The 27,478-nt window shown below is 43.1% G+C and overlaps 1 protein-coding gene across 3 annotated transcripts in view; it reads left to right on the top strand.

The window, feature by feature from the left end:
* Positions 1–5,796: 5,796 nt before the first annotated feature.
* FBXL2 (F-box and leucine rich repeat protein 2) overlaps positions 5,797–27,478 on the top strand; it is a 39,949-nt gene continuing 18,267 nt past the window's right edge. Inside the window, exons 1-15 of one of the 3 annotated variants that reach the window (XM_060280616.1) lie at positions 6,272–6,779; positions 6,817–7,023; positions 11,000–11,061; positions 12,480–12,534; positions 15,514–15,588; positions 17,052–17,146; positions 18,615–18,683; positions 18,780–18,875; positions 19,123–19,249; positions 19,426–19,500; positions 20,093–20,223; positions 23,912–23,972; positions 25,981–26,025; positions 26,196–26,252; positions 27,236–27,448. In XM_060280616.1, coding sequence (XP_060136599.1) covers positions 6,955–7,023; positions 11,000–11,061; positions 12,480–12,534; positions 15,514–15,588; positions 17,052–17,146; positions 18,615–18,683; positions 18,780–18,875; positions 19,123–19,249; positions 19,426–19,500; positions 20,093–20,223; positions 23,912–23,972; positions 25,981–26,025; positions 26,196–26,252; positions 27,236–27,448 — 1,230 coding nt within the window. In that variant the 5' untranslated portion in view covers positions 6,272–6,779; positions 6,817–6,954. Of the gene's footprint in view, positions 5,925–6,270; positions 7,024–10,999; positions 11,062–12,479; positions 12,535–15,513; positions 15,589–17,051; positions 17,147–18,614; positions 18,684–18,779; positions 18,876–19,122; positions 19,250–19,425; positions 19,501–20,092; positions 20,224–23,911; positions 23,973–25,980; positions 26,026–26,195; positions 26,253–27,235; positions 27,449–27,478 lie in introns of those variants that run through there. The other 2 variants (XM_035130334.2, XM_035130333.2) reach the window with 2 other exon arrangements.

The raw sequence follows: 27,478 nt of genomic DNA, 5'->3' as shown, positions 1-27,478 counted from the left end.
TTTCACCCAATTAAATGAAAAGTCATAACACAGAGACATACTAGAAAATCTGGGGAACTGGCTTTTTTTTAAAAAAACGCATAATTAAAAAAAGGCATATTTGCCGTTTGTGGGTGGCATGGCAAACATTGGTGGTTGTGCTGTGGTCCTATCGATGCTGGGGCAGGATGGCGTTCTGATAACTGTGTTATGCAAGGTCAAGCACATCATGGGGCAGATCATGACCTCATATAAATCACAGCAATGCAATGTCATCAGTAAAAAGTCACACTTCAATGAAGGACCACTGGCTAGCCCCAAGAAAATAAAGCTAAGACTGTCTGGAACGCCTCACCAAAAGCTAGACATACAGCATTTAAAATGTTTTTCTTAAAAAAAGAAAATGTAAAATGTGTGTGAGCTTTGAAGAATACTTTTCAATATTCCCAACACCAAAGACTTTTAATTTACTATGAAACCAGCTCCTTGGCATTTATATTCTTTTATATGCTGTAAAAAAAATACCTGTATATCCTAATAAAGGATTACATTTTGGAATTGCTTCATCCTAGTATGAAACTTTTTCTGCTGGATAGGATTCCACTGTGAAACTAATGAACTATGTCTACCCACAAATATGTTCCATTGAGTTCAATGGGATTTGCCCCATGTATAGGATTGCAGCCAATGGGATAATATGAACATTAATTTTCATATTTAAATAAGTTTCTAATTGCTCCTATATATTGTTCGCCACTTCCATTTTGTTTGTCCTGTGTACCACAGCATGTTATCCGAAAGCTCACTCCCTGTTTATTTCATTTACGCATATACATATATAATGTTGTATTTGTTCTAACTTTTGTCTTATCGCATGTGCTTCGGGTTTGTAAAGCTCAAACGCAAACCCATTTAGAGCAAGTCCCACCAGATGTGAAATAGAGGAAATGATGGCATAGCAGCATGGACATTAACAGCACAATTGTTCTTACTCCAAGACTGCAGACTGGCATCTCAATCCTGCGTAGTTTTCATTGGAAGTAATCCCAGTTGTGTTCGGTGGCTCTCACTCCCAGGTATATTGACACAGGATCGTGTAGTTGAGCACTTAATAGCTCAGCCATTAGCCTGCAAAGTGGCTGGCCTTGAAACTGACAGTTCTGGTCCAATAACACAGTGATGCGAAGCAGTTGCGTTCATAATCTTCCATTCAGGGTGTTCCTGCAGCGTTTCTTGGAGAAAAGGGTCCCACTTGTGTATACAAGTCCTGAGAATAATGCAAGGGGCAGTGTGAACTAGTTTTTCTTTCGACTTGTATTTGAGGCTGGGAACTGTGGATCAAGTCTGAAACACAAGTGCTGGACTATCAGATCCCCTCCCAAAGGATTACATTTCCAGCTTGCGGGGGGAGTTTTGTTGATTTATAAAATTTATACACTGCTTAACGTAAGAATAAACATCTAGGTCCGAGACAGAGCACAACTGCTCACTTTGAGGTGTAGAAAGGTATTTGGAAACATTTTTTTATTAGGCTGATACCAAAAGCCACTGATTGCTGTCAATTCAGGCAGGTAAAAGATGGTCTTGGTTTTGGCCATACTGGGACAATTTGGGACCACCAGCAAACTATGGCTGGCATCTCAGGGAGGTTATTCTTTCTCTGAAGATATTTTTATTTTATTTTATGAATGATCTACAGTATTTCATTCATTCCAAATAAATACTGGCCCACTTGCTGGATCTCATTCCTTGCCCCTATTATTATTCAAAGCTCTTGAGTTTTGAGCCAACATTCAGACTTAGCTTGAATTATAAATAGCATAATACACCAAGTACTTTCTGTTAAGGGCAAAACTAAGCCGTGGTTAATCTGACTTTTGGAATACATTAAAATGTATATTAAAATTCCTGCGTATCTGTGCTTTTCACAACAAGCCAACACCAACATAGTTGGTACTTCTGTGTCTAGAATTTGCACACTAGGAGTATGATGTCAGGGGGGAAAGAATTGAAAATGAATTTTATCCGATTGGCAAGAGTGTTTCAAGAACTAAAATGCTAAATAAATATTTGACAGCTGCATTCCCTAGTATAATTTATTTCACATATGCACTTTTAAAAGGAGAACAGTTATGTAAAATTGAGCAATTTCTAGACAAACCATTCAGCGGAATGGAGTGGCAGTTGTTATTGCATCACAGTGAAAAACTGTCCATTGAATTATTACAGGACTACTGATTTATTTATTTATTTTTATCAAGAAGTTGAGGTTTTGACATTATTGTTGCGATTAATGAAGGAATAAATTACACAACATGTATTCTGAGGAAAAACAATCCTTTGTACAAGGAAGGTAGAGTTTTTAAAACTACAGTTCTGGCTTTCATAGCTTGTTCTTTTGTTATTATAATATTTTTGGACATGTTGAAGTCTTTCCAGCCTCTCTCACACACGGCAGTAATAGGAACAGTAGTTGTTTCTGTCTGGTTTTACTCATGTGACTTACTGGTTGTTTCTCTGTGTTATTGCAGCTGACAGAAAGGCAGGAGTAAAATATTAAACAAAAATCTAGTTTATTTCACTTTTTGAATATTTCTTTCTCCTTTTCCCCCTAGTAGTCAAAAAAAGACAGTCTTCTAGGAAACAATAACTATGTGTAAATGAAGAAGAACTGATTTCCCCTTTTGCACTAACAACCAGACATTTATGTTATATCAACATAAAAATGCAGGTTTCCCCTCATTATAACAAAAACAGTCAATTGAGGGAAATTGGACAAATGGAGGACAGAGGAAAGAAATACAGAATTTGAATTTATAGCACAGTGGGGGAAGGTTTCAGGAGGTTGCAGGGTGTGTGTGTGTGTGTGTGTGTGTGTGTGTGTGTGTGTGTAATTTTTCCTTTCCCCTCTTCTGAAACTTTCCCCCTCTTGTAAGTTCTAGATTCCTTTTTCAGGTTGGCTGGAAACCGTGAATAGGAACACTTCTGTTAGAAAAAGAAAAAGGAGAAAGCCTTTTCAGTGGTGGGGCCCCAACATCAGAATACAGTATTTCCCCAAGGGAGATCCTGCTTATATCTATATTGTTGTCCTTTCAGTGCCAGGCAAAGATCTATTTCCTCAGTCATTTTAGCCACAATCACAATCCTGGTGATTGTTTTTTTCCTGGATTTTAAGTTCCTCCTGTCTTTCAGTTTTTGATTATTGCTCATATTTGTTGCACAGGTGACTCTCAACTAACATTCTGGGAATAGCTCATAAAGCCAAAATAGTCAAAACTAGGCTTGCCATTTGTCAGGAAAATTCCTGACATGTCCGGCTTTTTGGGTGTAAAAATGGCGTCAGGGGTATTTTGCCGAAATGGCAAAATGTCAGGGAAAACCCAGATGTATGGCAACGTGATGGAAAAATTATCTGAGTAAAGGGTGAATCTGGATTAAGTGGGAAGAAAATAATGATATTTTGATGCTGACAACTGTTGTGTGGTTGCTGTAAAAACACATACATGAGGGGCACTAGTCCCACAATAAACAGTTATCTGCTAAATACAGTTGCTTATCAAAACTTCAGTAAAATTAAGCATAATCATAAGCTATGCATGCAGTTTAAATTTTGAAAGTAAAATTTTGCCAGTACTGTATGTCGACGTTTGCAGAGGGAGCCATCTAGTGGTTGCTATGTACAATGCTTATTCCTTTAGTTGTGGAATATGACAGTACTGTACTGTACTGTACTGTACAGTGATGAAACCAGGAATTTCCATCCTTTGGAGAATGTGAGCACATTTGGAAACCCGAGAAATTGTTGTGGTGACCACCCATCCTGCAACCACACACCCATCCCAGCAACCGCACAAACACCCTACAACCAAATGTACAACCACAAGTGTACAGATATGCATATGCTACCTGCACACACACACACACACACACACACACACACACACACACACACACACACACAATAAAACCACACACCTTGCAACCATGCACATGCATGCAGACTCCCATACATATGCATGTACCACCGACAGAGGGGAGGGCACCCTCTTCCAGCAAGTTACGTACAGTACCTTTATTCTGGCTCAACACAAAGGGGAGTTCTGTGTGGCATTACGGTTGAATGACATGGCCATTAAAATTTCTAGTTCTGGATTTGGAACTGCAACACGATGAAGTACGGGCAGGGGCATGGGGGGGGTGGGATAATTCATTATCGTGTTGAGATTTGCACTGGCAGGCATGCTGCAAAACATCTGGAGTTGTTTTGGAACTCAAGGGCTCAGTTGGAATAAAACAGGCTGCGTGGTTTGATGCTGCAGTTAAAAAGAAGCAGCAACAATTGGAAAGGCTGAGCACCCTCTTCAGACATGTCTTTGCTTCAACTGGCACTCCCCAAACACTGCTTTGAGACAGAAAAGATACCGGTATGTCCTTTTAGGGTAAGGGTGAGGATCTCCTCGTGCATCTCATGGGCAACCTTCCAGATCTACTTAAATGTAGGTAGCCGTGTTCGTCTGATGTAGACGATAAAAAGGTAAAGGGTAAAGGGGCCCCTGACCATCAGGTCCAGTCGTGTCCGACTCTGGGGTTGCGGCGCTCATCTCGCTCTATAGGCCAAGGGAGCCGGCGTTTGTCCGCAGACAGCTTCCGGGTCATGTGGCCAGCATGACAAAGCTGCTTCTGGCGAACCAGAGCAGCACACGGAAACGCCGTTTACCTTCCCGCCGGAGCGGTCCCTATTTATCTACTTGCACTTTGACGTGCTTTCGAACTGCTAGGTGGGCAGGAGCTGGGACCGAGCAACGGGAGCTCACCCCGTTGCAGGGATTCGAACCGCCAACCTTCTGATCAGCAAGCCCTAGACTCTGCGGATTAACCCACAGAGACGATACAAAATAAAAAAATCCCTTCCAGTAGCACCTTAGAGACCAACTAAGTTTGTCATTGGTATGAACTTTTGTGTGCATGCACACTTCTTCAGATACCATTGAAGATACACTGTTTCAGTGCATCTGAGGAAGTGTGCATGCACACGAAAGCTTATACCAAAATAAAAAACTTAGTTGGTCTTTAAGGTGCTACTGAAGGAACTTTTTTATTTTGTTTCGACTCAGACCAACACGGCTACCTACCTGTAACTAGAACAATTGTGGTGGTGATGATGATGATGATAATAATAATAATAATGGGTGAACGGTCTACATAAAGAACAAGAGGCGGCATGACTAGGGTGAAGCTATTGGGGCGGCAACAGATCCAGTTTCCAAGGAGCGCCCTGCAGCTGCCTCTTCTTACAGAAGCGGCCAAGGCATTCCTTGGAGGTCGGACCTGCTGCCTCTTCTGCCTGAGAGGGGGCCGCCTCACGTTGCTTCGCGGGTGGGGCCGGCCCCATTGCAACGAAGGGCAAGACCGAGAGAGGGCTTCCACCCCCCCCATACGCTTCCCTAAGAAAAACGGCACATGAGTGACAGAATGCTAGTCCGCATAATTCCCCCTCCCCCCGCATCGTCTTTACAGGGAGCATTCGGAACTCTCATCGGCTCCCCCCCCCCCGCGTTCCGAAGTGTAGCGTTCCAGGAAAGTTCTGGATCCGCATTCCGCTAACAGCACCAAGCGCCCCTTAGGGCTCAACATCCGGGAACAGGTAGTTGAGCGAAGCGTCCTCCCCCCGCCCACTTCGAGCGGCTCGCGCCGGCGGAGAGTCACGTGCCGCTGGCTCCCCCAATCCGCGAATGCCCCTCCTCCTCGCTCGCTCTCGCGCGCCTCAGGGCGGCCGCCGCCTCCCACTTGGCTTCCCTTCCCGCTTCGCTCGATTGCTCGCTGGGCGGCGCGCGAGAGCAGAGAGCAGGTCCCGCCGCCGCTTCAGCTGGTTGGTCGGTCGGCCGACCTCCCGAGCGGCTCCTTCGTCACCGGGACAACCGGCAGCCCGCTATTGCCTCACAATGGTGAGTCGTTTTATTCTCTCCTCACCCCCCCAACCCACTCCCGTCCGACGGGCCGTTAAACCGCCGCGCGCGGGAAAGCAGGCCGGCTGTTATGTGAAGATTCGATCTAGGCGGAGATAGGTGGAGATATACAGATATGGCTATAGGTAGGGTGGAGTCTGAGGCGGCGGGCCGCGTCGTGGGGCGAGGGCGGCGTTTGGGTGCGAAGAAGGGGCGCGGCAGGGCGGCTCCTCTTTGGCGTCGCGGGGGGGGGCTGCGAAGGGTTCGAAAGCGGCAGTGTGGAGACGGTGTCAGTAATGGGGAGGGACGGGGTGGGTGGGTGGAGGGCGTCTGGGATTCCTCGAGGGGGAGAGGACCGGGCGTCGTCCTCCCCTCCTCACGGAACAAGCGTGTACGGCGGCAACGGCTCCGTACGATGCACGTTAAGATGGAGGGGGGACGGGGGGGAGGAACGTCCGCAGGGACCCGGCAGGAAATGGTGTTCGTGTAGGCGCAGAGGCGAAACGCCAGCTTCGGGGGCTGCGTCTCTGTGTGGTGGTGGCGCGTGCACGCACGTGCGAACGGGCAGCTGTGAGAGGGTGGGGTGGCAGGCACCGCCCGGCACCCAGCCTCTGAGACTCTGTAGCAGGGGTGCCAACTGGAATACAATATTCGAGGAAGCCCCGCCCTGCATTATCGATCGCTTGACGAGGTGGACCCACATCATTTGAATGGCAATGCCCATCAACTTTGGGGGTGGGGTGGGGGAGGCGGGGAATCAAATATTTTATGGGACCTCTGCCCCTAGGAGTTGGCGCCTGTTTTCTGTAGGGTGGAGTTGGGAAAAGGAAATGGAAGATATCAGGGGGACAGGAGGTGAACCCCCCTCCTTCCCCCCCCCTCCTGGGTGGAGTGTGGTAGAGGCATTAGCAAAGGAAATTGTAAGGTGGCTTTCGTTGACTTCCCAACCTTGTTTTTTTTAGTGTGGCACGAGTTTTAGGAGAGTAGTTTCCTGCACCTGTCTGTACACATTTTTTATACATGTTTGTGTATGTTGTTCACAAAGCTTGTGTGCATGTGTGGACGTTTATTGCGTGGCAAACAGCAGCATCAAATACAGGTAAAACTTTTTGTTCTTGTCCAGTATAGATATTGTATCTGAAGTACAGCTGGAAATGAAAACAGTTTGTATTATGTGGGGAAGCTGTTTGAATGTTTGTAGCTGCTGGCTTTCTGTGCTCATTTTTGGTCTGCTTCAAGTATTGTGACCCAGTGCCTGATAAAGCATGCAACATTCCCGTTGTTATTTACTTGCAATGAATCAGTTCACTGGAAACTTCATTCTGATATTGCATCAAGTTCATGCATTTAAATAAAATGCAGATGTTATTGCAGTTATAAATGGTCTTTTCCAACATTGGAAGAAAAGATAAACATTTCCTGAACTCTGACTTCAGTAATCTTTCAATTTTCAAAGATTGGTCCAGAGGCTGTGGACTTTATACATGAGATTAGTAAAAGAGAGAGAGCCAGTCTCCCTATTTTAAGTCACCTGTTTGTTGAGTAATCATTTTATGAGATGCCAATAAAAAGGCTGGTTAATGGATATCATGGGTATTGGAGCAACCAATTTTTTTGTGTAAACATGTATAGAGCAAAGATACCAAGAAACAAAAAACTTGCATGTTAAAATATGTTTACAGTACATTTTGATTTGTATTTGTAAGCTTTGCTGCTAGGCTGGGGTCAGTCAGGGTGAACACATATCTCCAGTTCTTTAGCAGCCTTCCCCGCTCCTAGCCTGCTTCTGAGTACAATTCAAAATGCTAGTGTTTGCTTCTAGTCTAGTGATACAGGGTTTGGTATTTGGAAACTTAAGGGAGCACCTGCTCCAACAGGAGCCTGCCTGTACACTGAAAATATTTGGAAGTCTTTATTTGGGTGCCTTTTCATCCAAAGTGAGGCAGATGGCAGTGACCTTCTAAGATGTGATCCCCTACCCTGTAGAACATTCTCCCCAAAGAGGCTCACTTGATACTTGCTCTCTTGTCCAGGCATCCCCAAACTTCGGCCCTCCAGATGTTTTGGACTACAGTTCCCGTCTTCCCCGACCACTGGTCCTGTTAGCTAGGGATCATGGGAGTTGTAGGCCAAAACATCTGGAGGGCTGCAGTTTGGGGATGCCTGCTCTTGTCTTTTTTGCTATGTGCAGGATCTATTCCCCCCCCCCCAAATATTTTTGTGCAGGCATTCTTGGTTGGTTTATTGTTCTTGATTTTTTGTCATCTTTAAACCAAACTATTTTTTTTTACATTGAATATATACAGTACTTACAAAACCTCATACGGGCACACTCATTAGGAAGCTAGAATTGGCTGTTGCTCCTTTTTTAGCATAGTTGCTTATTCATATCTTTGATTAAGCATTACCCACATTTAAGCTAATTCATTGTGTCAGCAACAGATCCATGTGCAGAATCACGTGGGACCTCTAGACGAAATTAATTCGTTCCAGGACTCAATTCGTCCTACGAAAACTTCGTCTAGTGAGGCACCGTTTCCCATAGGAATGCATTAAAAGTCAATTAATGCGTTCCTATGGGCTCCGGGGGAACTGGTGGCGGAGGCGGCGCTTGCTCTCTTGGCTCGGGGAAGGAAGGAAGGCGCTTTCCCGAGCCAAGAGAGCAAGCGCCGCTGCTGCCAACGACAGAGCCGGATCGGACGAAGCTTCAGAAGCTTTGTCGGATCTAGCTCTGTCGGGCGGGGTGGGGGAAAGGCGAAGGAATGATCCTGCGCCTCTCCCCCACCGCTGCCAAGCCCCATGCCGGCTTTTCGCGGCGAGAAGCAGTGGCGGGGGAAGACCTTCCCCCGCCGCCGCCTCTTGCCTGGCTCCCCCGGCACGGAATGCAACTTTGGAGGTCTCCGAAGTTACGTTCCGTGCCGGCTTTTCGCGGCACGAAGCAGCGGCGGGGGAAGGTCTTCCCCGCCCCTGCCTCTAGCCCCGCACCCCAGATACGGAGCGCAACTTCGGAGACCTCCGAAGTTGCGCTCCGCGTCTGGGGAGGCTGGCGAGAGGCGGTCGCGGGAGAAGGTCTTCCCCCGCCTCTAGCCCCGCACCCCAGACACGGAGCGCAACTTCTGAGACCTCTGAAGTTGCGCTCCGTGTCTGGGGAGGCTGGTGAGAGGCGGCGGGAGAAGGTCTTCCCCCGCCCTGCACCCCAGGCACAGAGTGTTCGAAGTTGCGTTCCGTGTCTGGGGAGGCTGGCGAGAGGCGGTGGCGGGAGAAGGTCTTCCCCCGCCTCTAGCCCCGCACCCCAGACACGGAGCGCAACTTCGGAGACCTCTGAAGTTGCGCTCCGTGTCTGGGGAGGCTGGTGAGAGGCGGCGGGAGAAGGTCCTCCCCCGCCCTGCACCCCAGGCACAGAGTGTTCGAAGTTGCGTTCCGTGTCGGGGGAGGCAGGCAAGAGGCGGCGGCGGGGGACGGAGCCGAATCGCAGCGGGCGCTGCTTGCCCCCGCCTGTCTTCCCCGAGCCAAGGGGAAGACAGGCAGGGGCAGCCGCTGCACCACCACCTTTCGGCTCCGTCCCCCCTGGAAAAGGAAGATTAGCTGTCAGCTTCCCTCGCTTCCCTGACACAACGAATTAGCTTCCCTCGTAAGGCGAAGCGGCGGTCATGGAAATTTTTGTCATCTTACGAATGCCTCGCGCAGCGCAAAAGTCTTTCGTCTAGCGAGTTTTTCGTTGTGTGAGGCATTCGTAAAGCGAGGCACCACTGTACTGTCAAATCCCTATAAGGAAGTGGGATGGAAAAGTTTTTAAATGCAGTGCGTGGGATCCCCAGCTAACAGGACCAGTGGTCAGGGATGATGGGAATTGTAGTCCAAAACATCTGGAGGGCTGATATTTGGGGATGCCTGTTTTAGACTATTACTATTTTCCAGAACTGAGCTCTGCATTGACATTGAACAAGTGTCAATTTAGGGATTGGCTCTTCTGGTTAGAATCCAGAAGGGACCTGCAACTAATTAGGAACACCAAATTTCCCCCTTGGTATCCATACCTGAGAACAGCATTTTAGAGCTAGTTATTTGACCAAACTCTCACCAGTTTCATGTTGAGCTGTGTTTCCAAGTGATGGCCACCAGAGTGTTAGAAGGTGCTATAAAACAAGGTTCCATATGCAGACTGACTTTCTATTTGTGGTCAGCCTTAGGTGGAAGACATCTCTCATTATCTGTTAGCCTATCCTTTATATAGAGACCCAAGAAAACCCTTTTTTGAACCCTCCATTCTCAGAAGCAATCAGGTGTTCCCTAGCAGAAATGTTTCAATTATTTTGAATGGCAATAAAAGCTTCGTAACACAGAGAGTGGCCATTTATGCACTGTACACAAAAAAGATCAGGAAAAATGAGTCAGATAAAATCACTGTAAATTGTTTTGGTGACTCATAGGTTTAATCTGAAATTCAGCTAGTTTTAGAGTTGTTGGTGTCTCTGGTATCTTCTCTTATATCATAGATGTTGGATTATATATTAGGGATGTTCTGTATTTTATTATTATTAATATTAATATTATTGCTATAAGTTTGTCATGGCCTTTGCCTAAAACAATAAACTTATGAACTGAACTAACATATGTTTGTTCCATATTTAATTCTATTTACTTCTTGGTCTCAAAGTTAATCATTTCAACTGCTTGAAATGGGCTCGCCTAAAGCAGAAATAGCCAGTGTGATGCCCTTCAAATATTGGCATACAACTTCTGTAATCTCTGACAATCAGCCATTGGGTTAATGGAAATTAGTGTACAATTAAATCAGTAGGGTATCATGATCTAAAGCCGTGGTTCCCAACATGGGGCACAGGCAATTTGATTTTTAAGGGGTGACGAGAATGAGTTAGACCAAGTTAATGGCCTTTTAGACTTCCTCCACATGAATAGTTCACTTTTTGAATAATAAGAATTATACATCACAGGTGAGGGGCATCAGGATTTTAGAGATGCTTAGGTAGGGCATGGCCAAAAAAAGGTTGAGGACAACTGATCTAAAGGAATGGTCATTGAAAATTCTGTGGTTTCTTTCTCTTTCTTTTTAGGCACTCTCAAATGATGATGAAGCTCTTATTAACAGAAAGTTGCCAAAAGAACTCCTTTTAAGGTAATTCTAGATTACAAGTTTATAGTTTTAATGTGATTATTGCTTATAAAACGGATTTCATTGGTTTCAAATGTAAGTTTTATAAAAACTTATACATGCCTAGTTTTAACTGCATTTGTTGCAAAAATGTGTCAGTATGTACTTTGAGGATAGCTTTTTAAAAGCACGTTACCAATGCAGTTAGGAAACAATAGTTTTTTCATTGATGTCAATTTGGAATTTTCTGTGAAAACATCAAGCTTTAGAAAAGTTGGTAAATACGGGATATTTTATTATTGTGGCATGGGAATGGGAGGGAATTTGTATAAAAACTAACAGAGAATTGACTACTCTTGTCCACTTGGAGCCAAAACAGAGTTGATACTGGATTTCCATTATCTCTTGGCTCACTTCCCCCATACTTTGCCCTTTTAAACTTTAAAGCATCAGTGGAGAGGGAGGAAAATTCCAATTTTGATGAGAGCAATGGAAGAAGGGACTTATTTCATCCATATACCATTGTTCTCAAGCTGCTATTACCCCTGTAGCAGATAAAATATAGGCATAAAATAAGAGTTTTATATTGAGTGTATGAGCTGCTACAGATATAATGTTCTCTTAACTCTTTCCAAAGTTAAAATCAACTATCCACCATAAACCTCTGCTGAGTGAAATTGCTTTTTGGTTTGCATTTACAGGTAGCAGTGACAATAAAAAAAGTTCTATTCCTTTCCTTTGCTTGATATAATCAAGTGGGACTTCTAGACTCTTCTCTGTGGCTTATCGTTGTGCACTGAGTGTGGCAGCTGAAACTTTGATTTTCTTCTTAAGCACACAGAACAGCATAGTTGGGCAGAAGGGTCCTGAGTTATAAGACAATATCCAGTAGGCTATTTCCTAATTATAGTTTTCTTACCCTTAGATTGATGGGAACAGAAAGGTCTCAAAGAGAGTTTATCTAGTAGCTTATCCAGAATTGTATGGAATAAATATATATATTACAGGTATATGTTACACCAGGGGTTGTCAAACTGGTCCATACTGCCCACTAGTGGGCATTTCAGGATTCTAGGTGGGCAGGATTCTACGGCACAAGGTGAATCCTCCTTCCATCAAGCACTGGTGGGCGGTAAGGAAATCTTGCTATCAAGAAAGGTGCATTAGTGGGTGGTAGGTATAAAAAGGTTGACTAGCCCTGCGTTACACCTTGCTGTAACATTCTTCACTGTGTAATTGTATGTACCGTAGACTATATGTTAGAAAAGTTATTATAACTGCCTTTAAAACATCTTTGGTTGGCTGCTTTCAAATACTACCCTGATCTGACTGATATATAACAATTCACATGTTTTTAACTTGAGTTAATATGGTTTACTGGAGTATGTTAGACTGGATTGTTGAAAAACAGTTTTACTTCTTTCTTTTTTACTTTCTTATAGAATATTTTCCTTCTTGGATGTAATTACCTTGTGTCGATGCGCACAAGTTTCTAAGGTACTGCTAGGTGTTTGCTTTGTAATGTCATTTCTTCTGTAAATAAAAAAGTGAATGTATATTGTACACTTACATTAATCGTCTTTGGAATCTCACTGTTTTCACTGTATAGCAGAAAATGGAGTGTGCTTGCAAAGCTTGAATGGCTCTTCTTCCTCTTTTCCCATGAGGGAGAGATTGGATCCTTTTTCAGTTAACCATTGTTTAGTGTGATGTCTGAATCCTGAGCTGTGGTTAATGATAGCATTAGTTTATTGAAGCAAACAAACTTTAAAAGCCACAATATGAAGTTCGTTTGCTTTGGGAAAATGTAGTAAAAATGCACAGCCGTTGATTTCAAACATAATGCTAACTGTGATTAACTGAAAACGGAAGCAAAGTCTTCTAGTCTCCTCCTTGCCTCAGTGGAGCGGCAAGGGGAGGTGATGAGCCTGAGGCTTATTCAGTAACACCAAACCATAGTTTATGAACCATATTCCTTACATTTCAGCTTAGTTCTAACATGTATACATGGGGAAACAATTGATGTGATGGTAGAACACCACCACCACCACTTAGCATTTATGAAAGCTGCAATCCTGTATCCACTTGGGGTTATTTCTGAGTTGACATGGATAGCAGTGCTTTCCAAACTCCCCCCCCCCAAAATACAATATCACAAAAAACTAAAAACAAAGGAAAAAATAAAACGTTAAAAAAAGAAAAACACCTCAATTCTTGTATTATTTACTTAACATTGTTGACTTCCTCAATTCCCCCCTCACTGGGTCCATTTTAAAAATTCCAATTAAGCAGTTTTCATCTTATATCTTAAATCATTCTAACACATTTTATCATTAACACTCAAATGTTCTATTCTAAAATCACCATCTATTCTCCACAATAATTGATCAATTTATCCAAATCAAAAATTATTTTCCCTTCCTTCTATCTTCTATTTTTCCCCTTAGCCTAAAATTTTTACCAAGAACTTTCCATAAATTCTTCTATCATTCTTCCATACATTCTTCTATCATACTAACATTTAAACACTTAAAACAAATTCAGCCCCCCTTCCCCTGAACTCAGGGTCTCCCAGATTCTTCAGCGGGATCCATAAGTCATTCCAGTTTTGGACCATCTAAATCAAAAAATAAAATAAAAAATTACACCCATTATTACCCCTCACCCCACTCCCGCCCTGTCCCAACCTACCCACTATTCTTTCTCAATCACCCCCTGCTGCCTCCCCAATTCTTTGAATACTGTAGTACAAAACCACCCAACAATAATACCACTTTCCAGCCCTATCTCAGTTTTTATTCCCTTTAAATTCTGGCCCCAGTATGGATCCTGCCCCACTGGGAGGACATTTCTCCATGCTGGTTCTTTTTTGGAGAGTCCTTGGGTCAAACATAGGTTCTGTTCCCCCCTCTCACTGGGGGAACAATATTCCATGTATCTTCCTCCTCTTTTTAAAATTCAGTTACACTGTCCAAGGCTGATGATTGTTCCTCTTCCTTGACTTCATTCTCTGTTAAAATTAATCCTTTTCCACTGTCCTGACAATTCTGATTACTTTCTCGCCATTCACGCAGTTGCATATTATTTTGTATTAATTCATCTCTCAGTTCCAAAAGCAATTCCAAAAGTTCTTTCTCGAAGTCCAGGCAGTCACATGATGTTGAGACTACAGACATCCTGCTCATCTCAGATTTCATGGGAACAGAACAGAGCAGGAAGTGGAACAGATTGTATTTCCAAAAACATGAAAGACGAGTTTATATCCAAACTGGTTATAGTCTCATTTTTTAATTCTTCTTCATGTCCTAAAATTCTTGTGTCCATTTATGAAAAGAGCAATTGTCAAACTTCTTACACAGAGCCTTAAATTTTATACTCTCTTCACAATTGACAGTTCTCAGTCTCGAAGAGATAAACAAATTCCTTTCAATTGTGATGTCATAATGACGGCTTGCTGATTCCTCCAGGGACCCGACTTCAGCTTCCAGATTAAAAGTTTTTTTGCAGGGATTTTAATAAATTTAATCCTTCTCCCCTTTACCCTGCCTCCGGGGGAAGGTGTTAAGTCCAATCCTTGATAATTAATAGGTTCCTTTCAATTTTTTGGCTATAGGCAAATTAACTGGATTACAGTCCTCTCAATGGGGGAGATCGACTTCCTGTTTAAATCTCCTCCCGTGGCCAATTCATTCCAATTAAATCCCCCCCTTAAATTTCTCCTTTTACTCACGGTATCCAATGTCTTCAATTTTTTCCAATTTTAAGGAAGAACCGATCGCTATTGCCTGGCAGGATTGCAGCTTCGTGCCTCCGAGATAGCTCTACTCGGTTGCGCCACATTAGCTCAAAAACCCCTGCTCTCTCGCCGCCCAAAAATAGGCTAGCCGAGGGAGGGGGGAGCTCGGTTCTGGCGTCTGCTGGATCCACGTCCCCGAAACGCTCGATTCGGGGTTTCTTCTGGGGGGCCGCTGCACTGAAGCAGTCCCCCCTTGCCTCAGGAGCACCACATTCTCCTCAGCTGAGGAGAATGGCGTCCGCCATTGCTGCGCGATCGGCCGGAAGTGTGCTTTCCAAACTTTTCATGTTGGTGACACACTTTTTAGACATGCATTATTTTGCAACACGGCAATTCAGTTTTACTAGCAAACTGGAGGTGCTTTCCAGAGGAGGAGTGTGTATGCAAGCCTTCCTGGACGGTGGTGTGTGCGCCCAGCTCCCACCCTGCCGCCACCTCCTTGTGCCACCATCCCTGGATACATGGTATTTATCTCTCAAGATACTGGGCCTTAAAATACTGCTTAAAAAGTAGTTTCCCTCAACTAAGGACCATTTTAAACATGGAAAAAATCCTAGTTCTGAATTCTTCATGCTTCATGCTTTTATCATACCTTTGTGAGTGATGTTTTGAAAATACACTGGTTATTATGTTACACACACACATATAATGTGCATATATGTGTTCTTTGTTTATTTTAGTCTTGGAATGTGTTGGCCCTGGATGGGAGTAACTGGCAAAGAATAGACCTTTTTAACTTTCAGACAGATGTAGAGGTTAGTAACACTAATGTTTTTCATTATCATAAAAACAGTGTAAAACTGAAACTTTGAAGTACAGATTTGATTTGATTTTACCTTTTTAATCTAGCATTATTGGTAGAACTTTGATTTGAAAGTAGTTAATTGTATTTAATTATCGTTTTTTTAGAGCAACAGGCAACTAAAACCTCCTGACCTCTTGCCCACTGATTGCACTGTGTCTGGTTTCATTTTCTTACTTTGCTACATTGCGTATAGTAAGGGATAATAATGAAAAACTACTTTTCTGTACATAAAACAAATGGTGGGCAGGCAGCTTTCTCAAAATGTTGAAAAAGAATTAAATCTACAGCTTTACCAGCTGAGGGGATTGCGCAGTGCCTTGAGCTTTCACTGTCTCCTCTTCATAGTTCTTTTAAGACATTCAATTATTATTATTATTTTCTTAAAACAAATAGTGCACACTTTTATTTTGTATTTTCTTAATAGAAATAAATGAAACTTTTTGTAAGAAATGTTTTTGCATATATCACTGAAGCTTAGGACTGCCATCATCATTGTTGCTATAGTGCATCTTTTTCCTCTTTGCACCAGTCACATAGTTGAGAGAGAGAGAGAGAGAGAGAGAGAAGAAGAAGAAGCCTAACTTGATGTCCTGTTCTGGTCTGGGGCTGGATCCCACACGGCAAGGCAGATCAGAACTAGCAGGACCACAGATAGCTCTGAATGAGTGGCTTGCTCTGACAAAAGTTGAGCCTTTTATTTATTGAGCCTTTTTTAATCCTCTGCCGTCATATTACCTCTCTTATGCTCCATCCCATTGTGGATAACATTAGATTCTTAGAGAGGCCAGCCCTCTTTAAGATCTTTAAATTCTTCAGTACCCTCTGGCTTGAAGTTGGGCACTCCTCCTTGAATCCATGGCCTGCATCATGATGCACTCCCTCTGATGTTATAGGAGATAGAGGGACATATTAGATCATTGTTGTACATTGAGTTTTAAAGGTTTTTGCGTGGTATCTCAAATGTTGCAACAGAAAGCACTTCCTAACATTGATCCCAATCCTGCACATACTGTCCTGATTCTACTTTGTTATGATTCAGTTAGGTTAACAAAGAACTAAACTTCAGACCTATAGAAATCTAGAATGGGGCATTTCCATCCTGGCAAAGAGGAAAGGTTGTGGTTTAAATTGGCCCTGATTTAGCAGGTTCTTTATACTTTAGTTGAGCCTACATACTTATGTGGTGTAAGATTTCTACCACCATGTAAGTTTTATTTATATTGATTTTTGAAGAAATCTGTGTATGGGTATCCCTGGCAATTCATTTAAATAGAGTTGGCTTGAGGTCTTCAGCAATAAAAACATTCTTTGCTTTGTTTTTGTCTGTTTTAGACATTATTCTTCCTGGCATGGAGCTCCTCTTGAAAGCCATCTGATTAGATATGAAGTTGATATTTGTTTCATCTGTTTAAGGGCCGGGTCTTAGAAAATATTTCCAAAAGATGTGGTGGGTTCCTGAGACAACTGAGTCTGAGAGGCTGTCTGGGGGTTGGAGATACTTCTTTAAAGTAAGTAATATTTTAAAAGTTGCTTTTTAAATTGCGTTTTCAGCATAGACCATGATGGAAAGGTGGAGGTTGCAACATGTGTTTGAGTAGAATACACAGTGCCATATTGACCTACTCTGGATCATGAGTACAACGATACAGTACTGATGAAAATGCCAGTGCAGCTGAGCTCTGAACCCAGAATTGGTTAGTCAAAGGGGGAAGGGAGTCTGCCATTGCTGACTGGAACAATCTAGACAGTGAAAGGTGCATTACCTACAGTATCCCTGTAAGTAGCTATTCCAGGCATCCCCAAACTGCAGCCCTCCAGATGTTTGAGCCTACAACTCCCATGATCCCTAGCTAACAGGAACAGTGGTCGGGGAAGATGGGAATTGTAGTCCAAAACATCTGGAGGGCCGAAGTTTGGGGATGCCTGAGCTATTCTAACACAAGCATTACATCTTGCAGCTGCTACTCACATTTCGTGGCTAGCTGGTTTTGTGACCGTCCCGTGTCTGGAATAAGGTACACTAAACCTGTAGGTCCTGGCTGGAAGCTATCAAAACTCATTTCCCTCACTTATAGTACCATCACTGGAAAGAGTGTAGGGTTGTACAACTTTTGAATGCCAATGTCTCAGGGGTGTAGGGCCTGCCAGAGCCCATCAGTGCAGCACCTGTTAGACAGTGTTGGAAACTCCCATTGTTCTGGGTGCATTTTGTGACAGGGAATTTCATTAGTGTGAGCAGTTTCTGAGCTCTAGGCGTAGTACTGCGCCTAAGATTTCAGATGAAAACTGCAGTGGAAGGAAAAGGACTATTTTATGCCTTCCCACTTTCAGCTACTCCCTGAAGACTCGAGAAGAGACCCTCTTAAGAATATTAGGGGGGGTAGGCAGGGGAAGGACTAGAATATGTGAAAAATGAACATCATAATTTAGCTGCAGTTCATTTATTTTCAGTTTTGTTTTCCTGTTATAAAAAAGCATGCCTAGACATTCTGTTGTTGCACCCATAACCTAGGTTTAAAGTGCCATTTAGCTCCTAGCTTTCATATTTCAGTTTCTAACACTGCTATTAGAACTGTCTGGAAACAAGATTGTGAATGGGATGCTTAAAACCTGGTCATGTGCATTTTAAGTCCCTTTCTCTCCAGTCACCATAGGATCAAACTGTTATGTCATTTAAATCAATTCAGAAATTCTTACTGTAATTAACACTTTAATTGTTTGGGGAATTCTAGAACAGCTGTGCAGAGACATTTCCTCCTTCACATGATAGCATAATAATTAAAGGAGTGGATATGAGATTAATAAGTTGCAAATAGTTTTTTAGTGTGAAAGCACTGACAGAACCTGAATATTATCTCAAACACAGCCAACTGTGTTTTTGATGCATTGTAAATGTTAGGTGCTGATGGAAGAGTGCATTAGTACATAAAAATGTGCTCTACTTATTTGGGTTTTTTAATTTTATTGCTTTTGCAGAACATTTGCACAGAACTGTAGAAACATTGAACATTTGAACCTTAACGGATGCACAAAAATTACTGATAGGTAAGCCAATGGTGTTGGATGGAAAAACTGGGTTGTTTTGTTTTGTTTTTTGAAAAATGAGTTTGATTCATTTTTAGTGCCTCTCTTCCTTTACAGCACTTGCTTTAGCCTTAGCAAATTTTGCCCCAGGCTAAAACATCTGGATCTGACATCTTGTATTTCCATCACAAACAACTCTTTGAGAAGTTTAAGGTAAAGCTTTTTATTATTCAACTTACATTGAAATGATTTAAGTTTATATCTGAAAATTGACTGGTGCTGCCTATTACTAGTATTGCTGGTGTTTAAATCTTTTTTGACTATTTGTGGCTTTTCCCTCAAGATTTTTTTCTGTGGTGGCCGGCGGTTACCTTTAATATTTGTTAAGAAGAGTTTAATTTGGCTCTGCTGCTATAATAACTATTCAAAACACAATGCTTTGTTTTCTTGCTTGTTGCAGTGAGGGATGCCAAAATCTGGAACTCTTGAATCTTTCCTGGTGTGATCAGATTACAAAAGATGGCATTGAAGCACTGGTGAAAGGGTGCAGCGGATTAAAAGCACTATTTCTTAGAGGATGCACACAGGTACAAACCTGCTAAGGTATCAAGTTGAACCTATAAGAGTTAGTTTTATACTGGGGTATCTGACAAAGTTTTTTTTCAATTATAAAGCAGTATTCATTTATTGAAGTGATATTTTGCCATGCCATACTGCTTATGTCCACTTCTTCTGCCAATTTATTTTCTCTTCATTAATACAGCTGGTAGATGAGGCGCTTCACCACATTGAGACTCATTGCCATGAACTGGTTATCTTAAACTTGCAGTCATGCATGGTAAGTACTTCTCTTTGCACTTTGCAGCTTCTAAGATTAGATGGAAAAGGTCATTCTCCTAGGATGAAAACTTCGACAACCGAAAACTGAAAGCGGAAGCCTCAATGCAATAGGGAAATTCAAAACGGAAGCCGTGCAGCACGTTCTGCTTCCAAAAATCGTTTGAAAACCAGAGCAGTTACTTCCGGGTTTTCGGCGTTTGGGAGCCAAAACGTTCGAAAATGGACCCGTTTGATAACTGAGGTTTGACTTAATAGTGATTTCTTGACATAATTATCGTTTGGCATGTTTGAACGCAAGCTTCTTTTTGGCTGCTAGCATACTTGCTTCCTTCAGCAAAATGCACATTATCAAGGTTGAAAGGAAAACTGCAAGATAAAGCACTGTGTTTGAGGAAACTCCTTTCCAGATGACTATAGAGACTATAAAAATGTTGACTAGCATGCCCTTGTAGTGAAAATGAACAGTATGGAACAAACTGCACGACAATTGTTATTGTTAACATTTGTTATTTAATTGTGTAAACTTGATACACCTTAAGAGAAATTGCCTAACTTCAGATGACAGAACTTTCCACTGTTCTTTGTTACAGCAAATATCGGATGAAGGCATAGCAGGTATCTGTAGAGGATGTCACCAACTCCAGTCGCTTTGTGTTTCTGGTTGTACAAACCTTACAGATGCTTCTCTCGTAGCACTTGGTCTGAACTGTCCAAGACTGAAGTGAGTACTATTCAGTTCACACATTACTGAGTGGTGGTTGTCTCCCTCTGCTTTGAAGTTGCATTCATCGTCATCAGACTAGCAGGTGCCTAATAGTTTTCAGTGACAATTATGATGCAGTCCAATGCGTATTTATCCAAAAGCAAAACAGGAAAATGGGGAAGGGCCCAGATTCAACCCCTGCGAAAGACTCCTGTCTGAAACCTTGGAGAAGATCTGCGAGTCACTGAGCTAGGTGGACCTGACCCAATGGAAGGCAACTTTCTATGTTCCTAAGTAAGTTCCACAGGACATATTTCCAAGTAAGTATGGCTAGGATACTCCCCTGTGTGATTTTAGTATTTTTTAAAATCACATATATTGAAATTTGCATATTCCTGAAAACTAACTAAAAATGTAATCCTGGATTACAGGTGGATTTCTGAGACCTGATTAGGGACAATACCTTACAGTGTTAAATGTGCCAAAGGTAGACTGTAGTCTGCAAAAGCTCATGCTACAATAAATCTGCTGGCCTTGAAGGTGCCACAAAACTCTTGTTTTGCTGCAATAGACTAACAGAGCCACCCATTAAAAAATGTGTGGAATTGCTGATTAGACCACAATATTCAAGTACTGGTTTTTCTTTAAGCCTTCCCTCATCTTTCTCTGCTTTCTTTGTATATTTTGCCTGGAATGTGTAATTGTGCATTTCCCCCAAACATTCATATAAAGATTTAGGAGGAGGATGGGCAAGCAAAACCATGTTTATACATCACTAGGGACAGTGTGGAAAGAGAACCAAGCTGCATGGTTGGGGGAACAGCTTTTCTCCTAGAATTACAGCATGGGAATATGGATTCCACTTAATCTTATAAGATAAGCTAATAATTTAAGAGAAGTTGGAAAAATAACACATCTTCCAAAATCGGGAACAGAAAGTAAGTTGAGTAGCAGTGGTATTGGTTATGCTCATGAGTCCAGCAGTGTCTGTGGGTGCATGCATCTAACCTCCCCTTCACTCAAAAAAAGAATGTCATACATTAATTAGTATGGGTATACGTGCAGGTAAAGCCTACTTCCCATTCCTGACAGAGAATAGCAGAGTCTCCATTAAATGAGACTCTGCAGGGAGCATACACAGATCATTTTCCACCCCACTCAGGGGCGTAGGAAGGGAGGCAGTGGGGGTGGACCGCCCCGGGTGCCCTCACTAAGGGGGGTGACATTCTGTGCGCCACCCACCCACAACTTCCAAGCCTACCCCAAGCCTTCGGGGTAAGGGGAGAGCTTTGCCGGCAGCATTCCCCCCTCCCCCCTTCGTTTTGACAGCTGGGGGGGAGGCTTGGGAGTCGGCAGGCGGTACACCAAATGTCCGCCATGGGCGGCTCGCTCTGCCCCAGCTGCAGGGTGCAAGCACCGCTCCGGGCACCCAAGCAGCTATCCTGCGCCTGGGAGGGCACCCTCTGCGCCATGCCCTCCTCGGGAGCGCGCTCCCCTTGGGCAGCACTGGTATATGCTTCGCCGCTGACCCCACTCCATCTGGAGGCCCTCGAATACATGGGCCTTCTCTCTCCCTCCTGCCCACATAATTTCAGATACTTGCTAGTCTTAAAATAGAAATGATACTTATTGGCAATTCTGTTTATTGTGCATCTCCCTCTTCCTGATATTGTTCCCCTCCCACTTCTTCTTAGGGTCTGTTTGTGGAGGTGAATTTTTCTTTGCAATGTATTTCTGCATTATTTCCCTTAAGGTGAATATAGAAAGGTTGGTGCATTTTATATTTTGTTTTGCAATTTTTATTTCCTGATGGTTATGGCTGCACTTTTCTTCTTTTCCTGCTGCTTTTTTCAGTTTTTAAAATGGTTAATTTTAAACTACTTCAAGGGATTGATCAACAAACGTAACATGCTGGGTGAAAGCCAAAGTTCCTTTTCTAAACCCTCTTTCTTCAGCACATCATCAGTGTAAAATCGAGTTCCAAAACACATCCATAACAAGGTAAAGAGAGTCGTTCTGTTATAAAAACAGATTAATCACTAGGAAACATTGCCACCACCACAATGAGCAACTTCTTCCAGGCTATTTGGGATTCCTTGAAGTTACCCTAGATGTATTCTAGCCTTTCTAGAAAATGGAACCAAGCTATTCTTGTAACAATAGAACCTTTAGCAATAGCATAAGAGATCAGTGATGTGTATATAGTTTTGAATGATGCTGATTCAGAAACAGAACAGTTGGTATATGCAAGATGGAAAGTGAACGAGCAGCCTATTTCCCATTTAAGGAGAGAAAAATATCATTCTGTTTGCTGACTTTACCTAAATAAAAAAGCAGCAAGCTTAAACTACATAATATTCATTGCATCCAATTAGTATTCTTCTAATGCTAGTTAATATATAACAAACTTAGATGGTCTGAATTGGTTGCATCCAAAAAGCTAGCACAAGGTTAGTACAAATGGCACACTACAATGTAGTATAGCACTATTGTGATGTGCTGTCGGACAGCAAAGAATACAGTGGTACCTCGGTTTACAAACACAATTGGTTCCGGAAGTCTGTACTTAACCTGAAGCGAACTTTCCCATTGAAAGTAATGGAAAGTGGATTAATCCGTTTCAGACAGGTCCACGGAGTACTCAACCTGAAGTGTACTTAACCCGAGGTATGAGTGTAATTGGTTCTGGAAGTCTGTACTTAACCTGAAGCGTACTTAACCCATTGAAAATACTCAAACCGAGCATGCTTAAACCGAGGTATGACTGTATCAGGAGGCAGCCTGTAAATTTCTGCATCGAATCATTCAGAAAGTAATTGTGTACACCCAAGCTGTATTTTTAGATCTGTATCCTACCCTTTTCCCAAGGAGCTCAGGGTTCATCTGCCCTTTGTTCTCTCAACAACCCTGTGAGGTAGATCAGATAGAGGGAAGAGAGATATAGTGTACAGTAAAGAGTACAGTGGTACCTCTAGTTACAGACATGATCTGATCCGGGGTGCCGTTTGCACCCCGAAAAGTCCGCAACTAGAGTGGTGCTTTTGTGCAGGTGTGGAGCGTGATAGAGCGCTTCTGCGCATGCGCGCTTCTGCGCATGTGGCAAAACCCGGAAGTATACACTTCCGGGTTTGCCGTGTTCGCAGGCTGAAAAGACGCAACATGAACCTAACGCAACACAAGGTATGATTGTACATTATGGCATTGCTTGAAATGAACAAAAATGGATGGAGACACTTCACCTGGCTTATAGCCCTGGGTTGCTTCAGGTCTTCAACAATTTGGAATTCCAAGAAATAGTTAATTCCAGGTCATCAAAACTGTGAATGTGATCAAGAAGGTGTGGCGGAATGTTGGTAATGATGAGAATGCTAATAATGACCTCTGTCCATCCACATCCACAAGGCATGACAGCTGTCACAGACTTCAGCCTTCTTCATCCCCCCTGACTCGACTAAAATGTTTTCACGTCTCAATCAATGAGATTTTCAGTTCTTATAATGTATCACCCATAGAAACAGGATTTTAGTCATGTTGCAGAACTTGAAATTTGTAGTCTCATTGCCAACAGAAATGATAAAATAATCTAGGATAGTAGATGTATTATTTATTCCTGTTTCCATTGCATAGAATCACATGCTAGGTTCCTGGTGTCATCACAAGGATTTCTTTCTGATTATTCTCAACTGCAGAAATGTTTATTTTTCAGGATTCTGGAGGCTGCAAGGTGTTCCCATCTCACTGATGCTGGTTTTGCACTTCTAGCACGGGTAGGTAAGGTTAATATTATTTAATTCTTTATCCCACACTTCCTCTAAGTATCCTATAGCAGAACTTTTAGCCTCACAACCTTTTGAGGTAGATTAAGTTTCAACAATGAATGGATACTGTAACTCCATTTCACATGCCAGATATACCTCTAGCCCTTGTACCACATTGACCACACATTTTTTTAAAAAACGAGTATCTTACAAGTACATATCTGCATGTGCAAAGATATAAGGAGGAAATATGTCTGTTTCAGAGTGTTTGACTAGGTAACCCTTGTGACCTTGCTTTTGCCCAGCTATGCCTGAGGGGCAACTTCCCTTGTTTTCAGTTATCAAAAAAACTGATTGCAAAATTAAGATACATTTTCCAGATCAAGGAGGGTTGCTTTACTGTACCTCCACCCAGTGAGGATTTACCCTGTTGTTTTGGATAAGAGGAAAAACAAACTGCAGTTATTCATATTCAGTACATATGAGTCGTGTATTGTCAAGGGAGCTGACACGTAGCACACTTTGCAGAGCAGAGAGAGAAAGCAACACCAGCTAACTTGCAGTTAGTTGTTTTATTAAGAAATCAGAACAGAAAAAAACACTGAAACTCCAGCAGTGTACTCCCCCATAGCAAGCCATTGCTCAGATTGTCTTGCACCTCCCACTTCACTCCATTCCCTGTGTCATGCCCCTTCTCTCTTGTCCAGTGTTTCTCAACCTCTTTTGGGCCACGGCACACTTGTTCCATGAAAAAAATCACGAGGCACACCAACTCTGTGCCGCCCTCCCCTTTTCGGGGAGAAAACTGGGCCTGGGGTTCAATAGTACTGTAATCAATAATGATTGTGGTGGTGGCGATGCAATCGGATCGTCCCTGTGACGGGTAGGGGGCTGAAGGCTCTTACGCCCCCTCCTTTTGAAGCGAATAATATTGGGGAGGGGGCCAACACCCCCAGCACCTCACACCGCCTGCCCCCCCTCGTCGATTACTATTATTCCTATTACCATGAATTTATTTGTCACCCGCCCCTCACCCTAAGGACCCAGGGCAGGGGTGGGAGGGTCACTTACCGCCCGCAGGAGGAGGCGGTTGAAGAGGAGGAGGAGGAGGCCTGCCGGGCCCCTCCGGGGGTCTCGAATAGAAGCGCGCCGCCGTCGCTGCACCTCACAGGCGCTCCCCTCGCGGCGGCGGCGGGCCTCGTCACTTGCTGCTGCTGCTGCTGCCGCCGCCTCCCCTTCCTCCTCAGAGGGGGCTTCTCAGCCAGAGGGCCGCTCTCCATGCCGGGCGAGACCAGACTCGCCTCCGCTTAAGCCCGGGACGAGAATGGTTAATGGCGGCGGCTGAGGGTGGAGGGCCGCCCGGCCGCCTCGGCAAAAAAAAAAAAAGCCGTTTGAAAATGGCGGCGGGAGCCGCGCCGGTCAATCAGCGCCGCCGACGGCCGGTTGCTAGGAGACGGCGCGGGGTGCAAGTGGGGAAGAGGCCTAGCTGCCAGGCCTGAGGTCTTCTTCGCTTTGGGGATTGCCCTTCTCCCCAAATCGCCCTTCTCGTCGCGGCACACCAGCCAGCGTCTCGCGGCACACTAGCGTGCCGTGGAACAGCGGTTGAGAAACGCTGCTCTTGTCTATGTGAGCCCCAAGGTACCTTCTTTCTTTGCTTGCCTCTCTGCTTTGTTACGTGCTCTGGGATTGGGAGTAGCTGGCAGGAGTCACTGTCTTTCCTTTGTGCTGGGGCACCTGCTTGTTGCCCGTTTTTCCTTGTCCTCCAAACTCCTAGTCTAGTACCTCCTAGCTGGGGTATGTCTGGTTGTCCACCAACAGGAGCCTGGATCCAACTCCTCTTCCTCTGCGCTTTTATTGCCGGGCGGCGGCGGGGGGTTGTTTTCACCACCCTTCCTAATCTAGTCAGTCCCTGACACGTCATAAAGTATACACATGTCATACTGGAAGTTTATAAAATCTTAAGTTCTCAGTTTAGCCTTGTTTTTAATGGTAGAATGCTTTTCCCCCTCTCTTTTAGAATTGCCATGAACTAGAAAAGATGGACCTAGAAGAATGTGTTCTGGTGAGACCTATTTGTACAAGGCCTTTGCATCATATCTAGTAAAAGTATCATTTAAAGATTACACTTTTCTGTGTCCAGAAAAACTTGCAGATTACAAAAACTACCTGAGATTTCATTTTTGCCTATCCCCAAGTTTGACACTGTTCTTCATATATTTTCTTTCTTTCTAGATAACAGATAGCACATTGATACAACTTTCCATTCATTGCCCTAAACTGCAAGCATTGGTAAGTTCCTGTATATTTACTTGTTTTTAGACAAATACTCATTCCACTTCTTCAGATCAAATTATCCATTTCATCCTGTTGCTAGTGGAAACTGGGAATTAGGAAATTTAAGATTATGTTCATGCAGAGCATTTATATGAACAGAATATAAACAAATTATATGCCAGCACAGATTCTGTAAAAATATTGTTTGTTTTGGGGTTTTGTGTTTGCCAGTAATGAGACTACATAGAGTACTAATGTATTTCTTGACCTACCTCTGGAAACCAGGGCACTTGAAAATTGATTTTTGAAAATCAGTTTAAAAGGCAAAGCAATCAAATATTCTGTTTCTTTTAAAAATAGCCTGGCTTAAAATGGCATTGCATTTAATGCAACATGTTAAAGTCTTCATCATGACCATCAATTAGAATGAGTTTAATGTTGCTTTTTGATGGGGATGGAGAGATTAATGGGATAATATTTCTCACCTTTGAAATAATTACAAAGGATGTCATCCAGGGGTTTATTATTGTCAGTTTCCTTCTGGGCTCAGGAAATAGCAAGTCCTTGGAAGTAGTAGGATCCAGGAGATAACTTATCAGGTTCACTGTTTGAGTATTCTTGAACTTGCAAATAATCAAAAATGCTGAAGCCCAAGTAAATATTGTGGGGAGGAGAGAAAGAAGGACCAGAGGTAAAAAACAAGAAAAAAACCTCAGAATGCAAAAAGGGTAGAAAATCCTGTTTTGTTTAGCCTTTCTATTTCACTTCATCTACAGAAAATTTCTCAAGAGCCATGGATAATTCTGCTTTCTTCAGTTGAAGCAGGTCAAAATTTGAGGGAAATAATTTCTCCAAGGTCTAAGCCTTGTCTCCAACTAAATAAATGGAGTCACCCATCTCAGGGAAAAAAAATCCTTTTCCTAAATGAGAGGAGATGGATTTGACCTGTTACAGAAATATGCATTAATGAAATATTGCATTTCACATCTTTGTTATAGAGCTTGTCCCACTGTGAACTGATCACGGATGATGGGATTCTGCATCTGAGCAGCAGCACATGTGGACATGAAAGACTTCAAGTGCTCGAATTAGACAACTGCCTTCTAATCACCGACGTGACCCTAGAACATCTTGAAAATTGCCACAACTTAGAAAGAATTGAATTATATGACTGTCAGCAAGTCACCCGTGCAGGCATCAAAAGAATAAGAGTACGTACTGCACAACTGTGCTGAGATGCA

The sequence above is a fragment of the Zootoca vivipara genome, chromosome 12 (genome assembly GCF_963506605.1).
Source record: "Zootoca vivipara chromosome 12, rZooViv1.1, whole genome shotgun sequence".
Lineage (NCBI taxonomy): Eukaryota > Metazoa > Chordata > Lepidosauria > Squamata > Lacertidae > Zootoca > Zootoca vivipara.
The sequence above is the reverse complement of the archived record's forward strand: the minus strand, read 5'-3'. Positions and strand labels throughout refer to the sequence as shown.